This window comes from Phodopus roborovskii, unplaced genomic scaffold, assembly GCF_943737965.1.
Source record: "Phodopus roborovskii unplaced genomic scaffold, PHOROB, whole genome shotgun sequence".
NCBI classification, from domain to species: Eukaryota; Metazoa; Chordata; class Mammalia; order Rodentia; family Cricetidae; genus Phodopus; species Phodopus roborovskii.
In genome coordinates, this window is record NW_026126549.1 from 18,728,976 (window position 1) to 18,745,436 (window position 16,461).

At 39.5% G+C, this 16,461-nt stretch overlaps 1 protein-coding gene across 1 annotated transcript; it reads left to right on the forward strand.

Annotated features, from left to right (window-relative positions):
• Positions 1–1,323: 1,323 nt before the first annotated feature.
• Minar2 (membrane integral NOTCH2 associated receptor 2) lies at positions 1,324–15,834 on the forward strand. Its single transcript, XM_051201024.1, is given in 4 exon segments — positions 1,324–1,637; positions 4,291–4,341; positions 11,766–11,990; positions 15,307–15,834. Coding segments are annotated over 4 exon segments (633 nt in total). The 5' UTR covers positions 1,324–1,460; the 3' UTR covers positions 15,487–15,834.
• The last annotated feature ends 627 nt before the right edge of the window (positions 15,835–16,461 follow it).

Genomic DNA, 16,461 nt, shown 5'->3' on the forward strand with positions numbered 1-16,461 from the left:
ATGATAAACACATAATAAACTTGATTCTTGAAACATTAGTGTTTTGCTTGTCTTGTTATTAACTGTTGTTACTAAGTTGCCTATTGCTTTCTCTAGCAAATACGTTATAGTTAGGCAAAAGATATATTAGTCACTCTAAGGTAATGGTAAACTTCATGTGCAAAACATTCAAGTAGAAAAATGTTAACTTCTTAATTAAATTTAAATTTATCACTCAAAATGGGTCAGGATTTTTGTCAGATCACATACCCTTGTGATTTTTTTTTTTTTTGCTACAAAAAAGGTAAATGCTCTCCAGTGTCTTACTTGATTCAAGAACATCCTTATTCTTGTAAGCTACAGCTACATGGCACTCTCCTGAAATCAGTTCCTGATACATTCCACATGTAACCACAGTGCCTCTGGAAGAGAAGCTTCCTGGCTACATCAGAGGGGTTTACAGAGATAGTGAAAAAAACAAAACAATTGGAGTCTGTTAGAAGCCATTGAAATGTCTACACTTAACCTGTCTTGCAAGAGGGAAGGCTGCTTCTTCCAAGTGAAATCCCATACTTTCTAGGTGAGGGGATAGGCCATTTAGAATGCCTTGTTCTTGGAGAGCACACATATTAAATTCATCAGTTGTTGGCTAACTGTACTAGCTATAAAGTCACCCTGATCTTGGCTGCCTTAAAACAGATGGGTTCCCTTACAACACAGCCATCATTCAAACTCAGCAGCCTGGTTGCCCTCTGGTTCCAAAAGAGCGGTGGGATCACCAAATGTCATAGGTATGATATAGCTAGGGATGGAGTCAAAGGGCTGTGGATACTGAGGGGTCACCGCAGCGGAGCAGGGCCTTATATACTGCAATAACCCCCAGACACATGTCTGATATTTCCTCGGTTAGAGCAAGCTGCTATACCCAACCCAGCTAAGTTTACCATGGGATTCAAAACCTAAGAAGGAATGAGATCGATTGGGCTTATCACTGGAGAGGCTGAGTAAGCAGGGCCAGGGCCAGGGCCAGAGCAGCTAGCTGCCTTAAGGCAGCAATACAGCAAACAAAATCACACAATAGATCTCTTCAGGTGACTATGCTGAAAGCTTTAATATATAAAATCGCCTTTTTTAGACTCAGAATGGGGAGAGGTATTAAGGGCAACACGTATCTGATTTTCTCATTCTATTAATTTTAGTTGATGCACCCTTTTAGTGCAATTCAAAGCCCCCCCCCTCTCTCTCTCTCTCTCTCTGTGTGTGTGTGTGTGTGTGTGTGTGTGTGTGTGTGTTGTAAGGTAGGAGGGAGGGCCCTTTGTTGCTTTGTTGTTTTGTTCCTCTGTGCTGACGTGGCCTTCAGAAAGTGGCTTTTGTGTGCAGCCAAGAGACCTGGTTTCAAATGCCAGCCTGAGCATCTTCAGGCTCATTAATAATGGAGGCGTCTGACAGGGCCAGCTTTGCTTGCTTTGTTTCCCCTGTAGATGAAAGGGGACATGGATCTTTCTGTTTTGCCCAATAACAACCATCCTGACAAATTCCTGCAGCTTGACGTGAAGTCTTTAATGAGGAGCTCAACCCTTCTGCAGGCTAGCCTCGCGAGATTTCCGGGTGGAAATTTCCCGGCTACACAACACTGGCAAAACCTTGTCTACTCCCAGGTAAGATCTAAGGACAGATAAATACAGGTTGGAAGCTTGTTTCTTTCTCACTGCATGGCATTTTTCGTATCCGTGCGAAGGAGGCTTTGGGTGGGGGATAAATAGAAGCTGCCCATTCCTCCCCACCCCTTCCTATAGGCTCTGTGTAAAGATGTGCAAATTCTCCCACCGGTTCCTTCCCCTCCAAGCCCCGCTTCTCGGCCTGTCTTTGTTTCAGTGTGCGTAGCTCTCGTTTACTCCTACCCTTCAGAACATTTTAAACCAACTATGTTCAAATAAGATGCGGGGGAAGAAATTCTTAAACTCTGTCTGTTGCTGTGATCTATGCATAAAATATCACATGGTTACCGCGCAAGAGTGGTATACCTGCCTCTGAGGAAGCCTGACACTTGCCTCTGACCCTGTAAGACTCCCCTTCCTCTGATACAAAAGAGTGCAGGGTCAGATGAGCAACGGGAAAAGGCTGGGGAGAGACACTCCATCTTGGAAAGGAAGTGGCTCTCAGCTTACACGCACCTCTTCCACAGGTGTCTGCATGGACCAGGCCATAGGAATAAGACCTTCCAATCTAATGGGATCTCGCTGCTGTGGTTCTTTCACAAAAGAATGCAGCTGATGGGTTCCATCTGCTGAGATCAACAAAGGCCCCTGCTGAGGCTCATTGAACAGGGATAATCTTGTTTTTGTTTTAAGATGTGGAGGCTAATGGCGTTGGGGGCTACTCCAGGTAGCAAGCGGAAAGGGCATTTTATTTCAGAAACATGTGATTGACCTACGAGCCCCTGTAAGGCCTTAAATTCTTTGGAGTGTTTAAATTCCCTGAACAGAAATCAGTTTGTTTTTAAGAACAGTCGCTACTCATGATTCCTGGTGTACAAGGACTACTTACTTGGTGATGTGCCTGTGGGTATATTGGGACATACATGGAAAATTCGTTTAGAGTCAGATGATTATGTAAATTGCCTCTACTTTAGAAAGGGTTCAATTCGTTTCCATTGTAAGTCAGCCTGTTATAACAACTGGAATTTGTTGTTACTTTTTTTTTTTTTTAATTTTGCATGCAATCTTTGTAACCCTCAAAGCCCTGTGGCTTTCCTTACACACCCACTTATCACTGTTTTGTGTTTTGCTTGGTTAAATGAAATAGAGTTCTTCCTATATCTCATTTTTTTTTTATGTTACAGAACAGAAGAATTGAAATTATTTCAGAAAATTTTGCCCCTCCTCCACTTCCCTCCCTGTGAGGTTCACTGTAAAGACACATAGCCAATAGATTTTTTCTGGGCTGCGACACAGCAATCTTCCAGCATCCTTTGTTTGATGCTGGGGCTGTTCTACTGCCTCCATGTGGAATTTCACAACCAAAACTCAAAACCTGAAGAAATGCAAATTTTTATGCAGGCCCTTTTGGGTCTAAATAATTATTCAAACAACAAGGGCATATACTTCTGCGTATGTATCTTTGATAAACCTCAACTAATTATCTTTTTCACCCTAAAAGAAAATGACAAGTAACTTAGTGAAGGCGAATTTACTACTGAAGTAAAGGATAGAGGGAAGCCATGATAGACAAGTGTGAATCAGGAAATTAGGTAGACAGGACGACGTGCTGCTTCAAACCATGAGTAAGGACGTCTGGTCTTCACAGTTATCAGTCAACTGCTTGAGTGGACCCCAAAATTAAAACTGACGTTGAATACAAAGTAGATAAATATGAAGAAATGGGAACATAAAATTTTGAAATAGTCAGAACAATGCTTAAAAATATTTTTCCATATACCAAGAATATTAAATGAGGTGTTAAGCATGTCTACAGAGGGAGTTGTCAAATAATTCTTAATTAGATTTCTCACTGGGTGGTGGATTAAGCAAATGAAAAGATTATGGTAACACTGTTATCATGTATGAAATTCTGAAAAAAAATAATTAAAAATTTAGTTGCTATTCATAGGAAGAAAATTTGGGATTCAGTATGATCTCCTGAAAAATTAACACAACCATCACTTTGTTTCTTAAGAAGTGAGAACAAATACTGTATAAGGAAAAGTCTGTGGCCTCTGGTTTCCTGTAAGAGTTTAAGAAGTAGAAACAGTAGAGCAGGCTGTAATTCAGTTGATAGGCAGAGCACCTCCCTGACATGACAGAAGCCCTGGTTCTTAAACTGAGCACTGAGAAACCCTGTGCTGGTTCTTAAACTGAGCACTGATAAACCCTGTGCTGTGTACACCTGTAATCCCAGCACTCACAGGCAGGATCAAGAGCATCAGAAATTCAGGGTTCAGTTATATAAACAGTTGGAGGCCAGTCTGGATTGCCTGCAATTTTGTCTCCATTTTGGACTTTTGTTGTTGTTATGTTTGTCTGTGATGTGTCATCCTTCTTCAAGCTCTGATGGTTGAAATTGGAGGTGTGTGCCTCCATACCTGGTGGCTGAAGCTCTGGATATCAAATACAAGGTTCAGGAATGCTAGGCAAGCATTCTATCGATGTGTGAGCAAACACACACACACACACACACTTTTTTTTTTTTAATTAAGGGATAAAATGTTTAAAGGTATTGTATTGGGAACTGGTTTTACTGGTGAGCAACTGAACTTCTGAGTCTATTCAAGTGAGCTTTGTCTATTTCTGACTCCTTTCACATTGGTTTCAGAACCCTGGGGCTTCTTAGAGGAAATCTGTGAGCTGGAGTGAAAATTCAGTGGTGAGAAATGGGCATCCTTATTTCTAGACAAGCTCATTCACTGGCTTCATGTCCTAACCCGCATTCTTCACTGCTTTTCAGTCCCACACCACTGTTTTCTTTAAATATCAACACTCCATACGTATTTCTATGTGTGTTCATTTATGTGCATGCATGCATATATATGCTTGTATGTATGTGGGTATTCTATGTGTATGTGTATATGTATATGCATTTGCGTGTGCTCGTATATATTTAGGTGCATATGAGTATATGTGTGTATATGTATGCATCTGCATGTATAGATGTATGTGTGTATTCTGTGTGTGTGTGTGTGTGTGTGTGTATGCATGTGTTTGTGCTTTAGCCTACCATTTTGTAATGCCACATTTTACTTTCGCTGTGTCATCATTTAAAACATTTCCATTGTGTTTTTTGTTTTTGTTTTTAACCTAAAATATAGTCTAAATGATTACAGAATTTATATTTGGGATCTGTTTTTGATGGTTTCTAGATTATTAATTAAATTGTTTGTGTACTTTCCCTTAGAATCTGTCACACTATCAATGTTTTGAAATACTTACAAAATAGAGTATTTCCAACTGTTGAGGTCAATTGATTGGATTTCTTAATTTTGTTGTGCAAATTGTCTTTATCTTTGGGAATTTTTTTGAATGTATGTATGTAATTTTAATAATTACTTTAAATTTTATTGTTACCATAATTTTATATCAGATATAAAATGTTATAGTTATACTTTGCTGATGATGCTACTTTTATTCAAAACCTTTGTAGCTATCACAGCTTCTTGCCTTAAATTTATTTTGTTTGATATATTATATTGTGATATTATATAATACCATATTATATTGTACTTTCTGTGGTGGTTAGCTATGTTATGTTGTAGAAATGAACATCATGCAATAGGATATGTAATACATCTGTCCCCTTGAGATGCTGATGCTGTGCAAAACCTGAGAAGCTTACCTGAAAGTAGAATTCAAATTCTCTTTCTGGAGGTTCTTTCTACAATATCAGAATTTGCGTTATGTCTGCAGACCAAGAAGACAGAGAGGAAGCCACAGATACTGTTGGGGAGGTTAGTAATCAAGCCTGAGTTTTAACCCAACTGCTGTGTGTCATTGGAGAGGAAATGGATTTGTTGTGTGTCCAGCCAAGTACTACTTCATTCTTATGCTTTAAAATAGATGCCATGCTTAAGATAAGACACTTCAAATATATTATATATAATCTAGTGTGTGTGTGTGTGTGTGTGTGTGTGTGTGTGTGTACATAGATTCCTAAACACTTGCCTTCCCCACAGAATTGACAACGAGATCATCTATCACATTGAAGATTCCTCCTTACCACCATGCTTAGCACAGTTCCTACAAACCATCCTAACCTTACAAATTCCCCTTTAGAGAAACCGGATTATTCCTCTACACTAATTTCTTTCTTTCTGAGCAGTGGTGGTCACAATTCCAAACCCATCTGAAATCTCTCCAGCAGTGTTTGTGCAGAACCCTTCCCTGGAGGTGAGGCAGGAGATCTGCTCTCTGTGAGGACCCCCTACTCTCCATCTCCACAGCCCCATGCGCCGGGCTCTTGGGAGGGTCTCAGAGCTTCTGCTCTTTTTCATGGGAATTTGGAGACCCATGCTTATTATTGTTTTCTCGATCTTGGGTCTGTTGTTTTTGTACTTATTCTCAGTTTTGATGTCTAAATGACTGGAAATGTAGATGGCAATGTTTGCCCGGAATACCCAAGTGATTTCATTTTGTTTTAAAGACTCTAGTTCCCATCTTGTAGTATCTTCAGCGGTTTATTACCTATACAATTTATTTAACTTTTTGTTATCCTCTTTATTTAGCCACAGATGGTTCTTTTGACATAAAATACCCCTACAGGTCCTTTAAAGCCTCAAACTGGCCTTTGGAGCTTGCTTTCCTGTTTCTGTTTTTCCAATTTCTGGCTTAATGGCCACCAACCATGAGGCTTATAAAGCCAGGCCTTCAACATAATCTTGGCCTTCAGTACTTTATACAGCTAAGACATTTTCCTTGTCTTCCTATTTTCTGTTTGTAAGTAATTTTACATCTCAGTGTTTGGGGCCTGCAGTTATTACACTAGGAAACACCACACCTTTAGACTATCCTTGCATACTTTTAACCATCCTGTTGAATTCATTGACAAGGGAATGTTCTGACAAGATACCTATAACTATGTAAAGTTTCAGATTTGCCAAAAGTTAGCAATGATTATCTCCCAATTATCATAGTAACACTTATATGAAATCATTTCCATTATTGTGTAACTGTCTTCAAGCTTCCAATAGCAGGGGTAGAGATATGACCTGGATGGTAAAATGGCCACCATGCAAGTATGATGCTCTCAGTTCAGTATTCCCATGAAAATCTGGGCTTCAGGGCATGTCTCCACAGTTCCAGTGCTAAGGTGAGGTGGTGTTGGGACTGATGGATTCCTGAAGCTCACAAGCAGCCAGTCCAGTTGGATCAGTGAGTTCCAAGCTCACGAAAAGACCTTGTCTCAAAAAAAATATGGAGCAAGCTGGTTAAGGGAGACACCAATGTCAAATTCTGGTGTCCATTCATACATACATGTGCACTTGTATGTATACTCACAAGCACATGCACACAGAGAAACATGTACATATACCACACACATACACACAGAGAGAGAGAGAGAGACAGAGATAGAGAGACAGAGAGAGAAAATATTCCTTCTGGGTTCAGGAGTGTGGAGCTCTGCAACAATGGGACATAACTGCCACCTCCCAGTGGTTCTTCAGCACTGGAGAGGGAGGTAACCGCTCACCACAGTGACAAGGGTGACAGTCTTTTTGATCATGAAGCCTTAGGAACAGCAGATGGACTGGTTGTGTGTGGGGGTGGGTGGCTTCTCTTTTCCAAGCCGTGTCTATGGTTTCCAGTTGCTTATTTTATGGTTCTGCTGTCTCAGATCCCTGCCTACAGTGTCAAAAACAAACAAACAAACAAACAAACACAAAACAAATAGAAAGCAACAGAAATCGTGTGGAAGAATTTGGAAACAGCTTGGATATGACCTCAAGTCACTTGTGCTGCACTTTCTTGGTTTTTGAAAAGCCTGACCCCAAACTAATTTCAGGGCAGATGAAAGAAGCCGGACACCCTGTGCGCTCAACCAAAGAAAGCAAGCTGCTTGTATCCAGCTAGTACTGTGTCTGGGTCTCTGTGTGCATATACACCTCCTGTATCTTACATTCTTTAAACTTTCATACTTGTTGAGTTCTTAAAGTTGGGGTATTAAATATTGAATAGTTGAATTTACATTTTAAAATCTGATCTACTGGTCTTGCTCACTGAAGTAGGAAATTAAGCCTGCTTCTGTTTAATATGCTTACTTATGACTTTTCCTTTGTGTGTTCTTGAGATAGCCTACATTTTATACCCTCATCCTCTTGAGATTAATCATCTTACCTTCATCATTTCTTAAAGCTCTGGTAATTTGGAGATAGATAAATTTCTCTGATTTCAACACTATCTCTATCCTTCCCCTGCAACTAGTTCTCAGTTTCTTAATTAAACACCCATGTTAAACTTTTTACTTTCTAATTCTTTTGTTTACTTTAAAATCAAGTTGTATCTCATTGATTTCTGTTTATTTTTCAGCATTCCTTTGTCTCAGTCTCCCTGCCCATCACTATTTTACTCCCTCTTGATGTATATTCTTAGAGGTTCATGTTTTAACGGCCTGTTAGCTGTTAGCCTTTATGATTTTTTCGCCAGAATATGTCTTCTAGCTCTTTTTATTAAATGGTACTTTACTTGCATATTAAAGTATTAGGATTAAAATAAATGGACATAGTTTGGCTTAATAATGAAAGTCTAGTTAAACTTGGAAGCATTACTTTAAATAAATATTTTAAATGGAATTTATTTTGCAATTCAATTGACTAAAATCACAGAAATGCTACTAAATTTTTGTCTTAGTATGTCACCTAAGATGTAGCATCAAGGGCTGAACTTTATATATGTTCTTTATTTTCTTAAATCTATTTGAAAAAAAAATAGTAAAATACAAATGAACCCCTTTTTTTTTTTTTTTTTTGTAAACTGCTATGTGAACCTAGATATTCACTCTTGCTGGGTAAGTATTCTGCCATTGAACTGTATCTTAAGCCCCAGAATTAGTATTTATTTTTATCCTGGCATTAGATAATAATTATTATTTGTTTGGCTATCTCAGGGATGGGACCCAAGATCTCCAGTAATGTGAGCATGTGCTCAGTGCCTGAACCACATCTCCAGTAATCCTATCAGATTCTTTTTGAGTAATTTAATATATAAATTATAAAAATAAATAATTTGTTCGAATTAGTAACAAAGCTTAATAATAATATTCTTTGGTGTGCCCTTCAGACATGAGAATGCTGTGTAGATCAGAGACAAAGAACCCATTTCAGGAAAATATTTAAAAATTTTCAAAGATATGGTCAAGGAACAAGCCTTAAATCCACTTCAGAATATACCTCTGATTGTTTTGATACCTTCACCTATGAATTCTTCTAAACATACATATATTTTTTATAGTGTATACATACTTTTCTTGAGCCACACATTTAATTTCCCTCATTTATCAAACCTCTTTATTTATGTGGAATGATCAGTCTAGCAGGAAAAGAACCTAACAAAAACAGTCCATGCCTGTCAGAAGAGTTAGCTTGCTTCAGAAATGATCAAAGCTGTCCAGGCTTGAAGAAAACAAAAGAGTTATTATTGTGTTAAGCTCAAATAACCTTAATTTCTTGTCAGATTACTTTATTTAATAAAGAACGACACTTACAAATCTACTCATCTTTGAGCTAAATGTTAAGATGAGGTTTATTATTTTATAATACAATTTAAGATTATAGGCTATATAGTCTATAAATTGACTTTTAGCAGCCAAAAAACAAAATTAAAGTAAAAAAAAGGTCTCCAAATTTATCTCTATAATATGAATGATGCATGCAAGAACATCAAGGAAGGGGCTGGAGAGATAGCTCAGTGATTAAGCTCACTCGATGCTCTTCCACTGAACCCAGGTTAGATTCCCAGCATCCACTGCTTCTGTAACTTAAGTTCCAGGGGATCTGACATCTTCTCTGGCCTTGGAGTACATCAGGCCCATGTGATACACATACGTGCATGCAGACACACACTAATACACATAAACAAAAATGAAATAAATAAATCTTTTTATTTAAAAGTCATGCAAACACGATGCCCAGAAGAACACAGATGGTTTTATTTAGATTATTTTTCCCTTTACTTACAAGTTATTTTAGGACATGTCATGTAATGCCTACAATTTTAGTTTGTATAAGTACACATTTAGTCTATGTCCTAAGAGGTGCTGAGGCCAAGGTTTGTCATACTCATGACTCAGAAGGATGTGATTGATTTCTATTGGTATATCTCCAATGTTCTTAGGTTCAGTCATCAATATTACAAACACACACACACACACACACACACACACGCACACGCAGAGCATGTGGGAAAATCACATGCATTTGTCATGTGTATCCTTTTCTACATTTCAATTTATTTTCAAAAGTCAAGAATTGATTACTCTAGGGTACAGCTGGTCAATAGACACATAGAGGTGAATGAAGGTCAATTGACTCAGTTGCTCTATGACTTTTCCTGGAGGCAGGGAGATGCAAACAAATCATTCCACCTCAGACAGGGTAGTGATAGCAGTCCAAAGAAACGATCCCGTCCAAGTATAGCTTAGTGGAACAATAAGTTTATTACAGTAACTTATAGGAGCATGGGCAACTCAGGCAACTGTAGCTCCAAAAAGTCCATTTCATCTTGGGTGTGGCTCTATTTGTACCAGCTTACAGACAGCTCCACAGAAAAGACTCCTATAACCTAGCTATTGTTTGTTGCTTTTATAGCCTTAGGAAGATGCCTTGTGAATCTTGTGATCCTTGAGCCTCCCTGAGAATTTGAGAGTCTTGAATTTCCTGATTCTGATAAAATGAGATATTAGTTTCCCAGGTTTATTGAACCTACACTCTTTGTCTAGCATGGAGTGTTTCAATTTGGGACAAGAAACTATGCAGTAACCCTCCTCAAAACTCTGAAATAGGAGCTGAGGTGTGTTTATAAAAAACCAAGACTTTTAAAAATGACTTAAAAGGGATTTTAACTTTATTTTGTGTGTGTGTGTGTGTGTGTGTGTGTGTGTGTGTGTGTGTGTGTGTGTGTGTCCTTGTATGCATGTATGTTCATATACTTTCATAAGGACAGGTCATGAGAGTATGGAGGTCAGAGGTCAGGAAAAGGACAGTACTAGTTTCAGGATTCTTTTCTTTTCCTTTAAGTAAAAAAAAAAAACAATCTTATTTTACATACCAATCCCAGTTCTCTTTCCCTCCCATCCTCCCACCACCCCACCAATCCCCATCCCACCCCCTTCTCTGTCCATTCTCCAGGGAAAGTGAAGCCTCCCATGAGTGACCATCAAAGTCTGATACATCATTTGGGGCAGGGCCTAGGCCTTGTATCTAGGCTGAGAGAGTATCCTTCCATGGGGAATGGGCTCCCAAAGTTCATGAACTAGGAATAAATATTGGTTTCACTGCCAGAGGCCCCATAGACTGCCCAGGCCTCCTACGTGAGACCCATACTCAGGGGACCTGGGTCAGTCCTGTGCTCCCCCTTGTTCAGGTCAGCTGTTTTTGTGGGTTTCCCCAGCATGGTCTTGACCCCTTTGCTCATTACTGCTTCCTCTCTACAACTGGATTCCAGGAGTACTGTTCAGTGCTTAGTTGTGGATCTCTGCTTCTGTTTCCATCAGCTTCTTGGTGAAAGCTCTAGGATGGCATTTAAGGTAGTCATCAATCTCATTATAGGTGAAGGGCCTGTCCACTATTGCTTAGAAGTTTCAGGATTCTATTCTGTTCTTATGCTATGAGGGTTTGGGGATCAAATCTAGGCTGGCAGGTTAGCAGCAAGCACCTTTATCTGCTGAGCTGTCTTGCACTCCCAGAAAATATTGTTGATCTTTATTTTTCTTGATTTATATAACACTGTTAAGTACTATTTTTTGAATCTTGGCATATACTAAAAAGCATAAAATGCCATTAAACTCTACTCCGAAGAGCTTGGTTTCTTCAGAATTCTTTTAGATAAGTTGGAGAAGACTATTCTTTCTTCATAGCCTCAAAATGTCATTGAAATGGTCATTAAATTGAACAGGATAACATATAAAGAGAGAGCTCTGAAATGGTAGAGGTCTAGATCAAAGTATATCCTAGAGTCATTTCCTAATTCATTGCCCAATCTGTTGAATTTGAGGCAGAATCAACAAATCTCCAGATACACATTACTGCTGTTTTGGCTTCTCTGCCACCATGAAGCCCATTTTATTTTCTTACCTCCTAACAGAGAGAAAAGAACATTGCTTCTCAACAAGCTAAAGGATTTGGCGGGGAGAGCGCAGTTCTCCCCGACAGTCCTCCACCATCCATGTCTTCAGTAGTGAAGAATAACCCGCTATACGGTGATGTAAGCTTGGAAGAAGCTATGGAAGAGAGAAAAAAGAATCCTTCGTGGACCATTGAGGAATATGACAAACATTCTGTGCACACAAATCTCTCTGGACATCTAAAGGTGCGTATATGAAGAGTGATCTTGAACTGATCAGCCAGATCAGCTAAGTGAACCTGAGACATGACGAGTTCCTAACTGAGCACAGAATCTCCAGACCCGAAGTCTTTTTGGTCCTTGAAATTATTTCTCTTTCTCGGCCAATGTTTGGAGTTATTTATTTGTTTTGTATTTTGCACAGCCAATCTCATCTGTGTAGTGTAGAGAGAAGAGAAGGCAAGTAGCAATGATAAAAGGTCTCCTGAGAAGATGAAAGTTGTTTTTTAAATCAATTGGTAAGGTCATATATGTTTTTTCTAGTTTGTAATCTTGTAGTTGTTTGTACTCATGAAGAGAATTTCTTTCTCTACATTTTCCCAAACTACCTATGAAGTGATTAGAGTTAGGTACTGTGCAAGGAAACCCCTAACAATGATCCTTTTTATTAACATTCCAAAACCCATGACATGATTTAAGAGTGAAGGTTTACATTTTCGTCATTTTCCTTGTATCTTAAAACAAGAAAAAAAATGCAATGGATACATTCACCCAATGGGGGGAGATTGTGTTCTCCAAATTTTTTTTTCTTCTTCTGATGTTACCTACACACAGAAGACCCAAATACTTGGAAGCCAGTGGACTCTCTGTTATCTGAAAGGACTAGATTCCTGACCAGCCTCCGCTTGCCTCCACCTGCCTTAGGCCAGAAAGGTCTGACATTTCAAAGTGCCCTTCATTTAAAAATGTGTGTCTGGTGTGAGTTCATACCTTATCCACCTGTGGTGAAACATTTTCTTTTTAAAGGGGGCAGTGCCGTAGGTCTTTATGTTCTGTACACAGGGTTTAAAGCCTCAACTGTGCATTCCTTAAAATACGTAATGGTCTAGAATCACTGACAGCTCTTAATCATCTAGCTTGAAGGTAGCTGCCCCCACCCACCCCTGCCTCCTACCCCCCCCCAGTTATTTTCTTTCTGAGAAGTTTGCAAAACACACATCCCCATGGCAACAACAATGCATTTCTTTTCCTCTTTTTTGTTTTGGTTTAATCTGGTGTTTCTTACCATATACTTCATATCATTAATTCTGTTATTGGGGAAAGTGCATTGATTTATTTCACATGTAGTCTCTTACTGCTGGGCACAAGTTAAGGCCTGTTCTCTTGTCTCCACTGTATGCATATGTGACAAGGGGATGGTGGGAATGATAGTTGCATTCCTTCCTGCACACAAACCTATTGACCTTAGTAAATAGAAATTGTCTGCTTGATTCACAGACTGTAGTTTTCATCTGTCAATTAAAAGAAAATTAAATATTTTTTTCCACAAAAGTTTTATTTGTTTGTTTATTTTTAAGTTTGGATGTCAGACTTATGAAATTGAAGACCACCATCAAATTCGGAATATATTTCTAATTACATTTACGACGATCAAACAAAAGCATAGTGGATGCTGTTACTCAAAGTGCCAGTCCCCCACCTATCTGGCCCTCTGTGCACACACACACTTCTCAAACCAGTTGTACTCTCAGGCTGACCTGTGTGCTGGTCTCATGATGCTCCTCCTTGGTGTCAACTTCCAGCAGAAACTTCTAGGAAGCCGTGCATCCAGCTCTCATCAAAGCTGCTGCTTCTATTTTATGACATCTATTTCTTTTGTCGGCACCTCTGTACTCATCTAATAAGTAACAGTCTGGGCTCCTGATTTAAATCTGTAACCTTTTTGTTTTAACCTTTACGTTTTACCTGTCAGGGTGTTTTACCTGTTTTCCATGTACCTCGTGCAGCATGTGCATGCCATACTCTCTAAAGCCACAAGAGTGTGTCAGGTCTCCTTAAACTTGGAGTTAGGGATGGTCTAAGTGTAAACTGTCATGTGGGTAGTTGGAACCTAATCCAGGTCCTCTAGACAAGCAGCTATCCCTCTTAACTGCTGAGTCATCTTTCCAGCCCCACAATGTTTATAATTTTGATACCTATACTGACTATAAATGTTATAAGTGCCTTCGTATGTTACTAGTTTTTTTCTAAATTGCTGAGTTATAAGTAATAAAAGATTAAGAAATGATACATTTAATTACCAATGCCAGCAGAAGTGGGGCTTTAGGAGGGGATTGTTTCCATTAAGGAAGTCATTGATGAAAAACCTTAAAGCACTAAATTTGCAAAATTGACTTAGGATTCTGATTGGGGCACAAACAAGATGAAAAACAAGGGAAAGGCAGACGAGGGTTTTTAAGTCAGTATTCTGCACAGGCTTTCCAAATGCAATTGCAATTCTTCAGCACGTCTAAACAGGTTGTTTAAATCACTTATTCCTTCGTATGGGAGAATTGCCATTGCCAAGTTCATCCTGGCTCCCTGTAGGCAAATGCATGCCCCTCCTAGCACTACAGCCCCGTGTCTGACTAGTTCAGAGAGCCTACAGGCTGCAGCTACAGGAAATTGGTTTTGTGACATCACTAGCTGAGGTATATCCACTAAAACCATTGAGGGTGATAGCCTGTTTCAAATCCATGCAAAAAAATCCAAAGCTTGCAATTGCTATTTGAAAGTGGTAACTCAACTATCTTTATAAACTTAATTCAGGAGACAGAAAACTGATTAAACTAGTCAGAGATTAGAGGATAATTTTTTTTTTCGAAGAGTATATGGAATAGTAGAGTGTATAGGTGACTTACTTGGCACTTGAGAGCAGAATCTTAAAGAGAATTCTCTGGCACTCAACAGGAGGTAGAGCCAGTGAGACAGAGACACCATATGGATAGGATCTAAGACAAGGAAAGATGAACCATGTTTCCTGAATTTCTATTTGGAAGATGTGCTGCAGCTCTGCCATGGAAGACACTCTTAAGACTTTGCCTTATTCTTCCTTCATGGAAGTCAGTTGGGATTTCCTGAAACTTAATAAATTCTTATCCTGCCACAAAGATGAGACATAAAACCTCCAAGGTTCATCTAAACCTAGGAACTGTAATTGTATTTCAACTCACTTAACTGAGTTATAGGCATTACTTATAAGACGTTAGAAGTGCACAGCTAAAAGATGACTATGATGTTTCTGACTTGGAAGTGTCAGCAATTTAATATAGGAATAGGGCAGGCTCCCTAAGAAATTCTGATACTGACCAGCAAATTTCCTGCAGGTATCCATGGTCAGCCAGGCTGTGGCAGCGTATCTGGGACTTCCAGTTAAAGATTCCAGTCCTACTGTTTGAGCCTTGCCATTTGTGAGCCTTACCCAAAACAACGTGAATTTGGCAGGATGTTGCTCCCAAGACTCCATCTGTAATGCTGTCTGCTCACTGATTAGTGATATTTTCTCTGTGTTATTTTCTTTTAGGAAAACCCCAATGACCTGCGCTTTTGGTTAGGGGATATGTACACTCCAGGCTTTGACACTTTGCTGAAAAAGAAGAAGAAACGCAACAAGCGATCAAAATTATGTCACATGGGTCTGATTTTACTCATTGTGGCCTCCATCTTGGTTACCATCGTGACTCTCAGCACCTTATTCACCTAAGGAAATTGCAAATCCTCTAAAGCTTTAAAACGCCTTCTAAATATTCACAGGAACAATCTGTCTCTGTGCATTGTGAATGTGTGTGTCCACATCACTAGCTGTGTGACTAAATGCCATTGTCCTTTGAAATGTGAGCTCTGCTTGCATTATGCTGCCCTCCCTGCTTTGTTCTGTGAAACCCCTGTGTGATACTGGTCTGGGTTTTTTTCCTTTGTGAAGCAGATATTCCAGAGCATCACAATAACAAACATCACCACATGCACCCACAACCAGTTTTATGGTAGAGAGCAGAACAGAATCAAGCACTGACAGCCTCTGTCTCAGTGCTCATCATTCACTCCCTCCTCCTCTGGGCACCAGGGAAGTTCCAGCAGGAAGGCTTCAACTGAGCCGTCAGTCCGTTTAGATCTTTTTTATCTTTCTTTATCTCCATTTGAGAAAAGGAAAATGTGGGAGGGAGATGTTGTTCATTTCTATTCCAATTTTTCAAGTTATCCTTTCTAATGACCCAAAGTTGTGTTGCTGTTTTAGCAGAAGGGAACTTGGTGTACCATTGTGGTATGTGTTGGTGGACTGATAGAAACTGACAACTGTGACCTCTAGTGGCAGTGGATACATATCCATCAGACATGGCATGTAGGGCACAGAAGACACACCAGGGTGATGCCACCCCTGAGAATTCTACTGAATGACAGTTAGAGCAGAACAAGAGATTATCAGAGGAGGGAGCAGAACAAGAAGAGATTATCAGAGGAGGGAGCTGGGTTAAGGACTCCAGAAGAAACCGAACTAGTTTTTTCCTCTGTGTCATTTCCAGTTGTCTGCCAGGTGTGGATACTTGAGAACAAGTGTGACCTCTCATCCTCCCTGGGACATTTTTCCCTAAGGCCCCCAGTGCCACTCCTAATGCTATTTAGTGTGTGAATCAAGGCTTTTCTTCTTCCCAAAGAGTGCCGTCCTCTTGTGCCCTTGGAT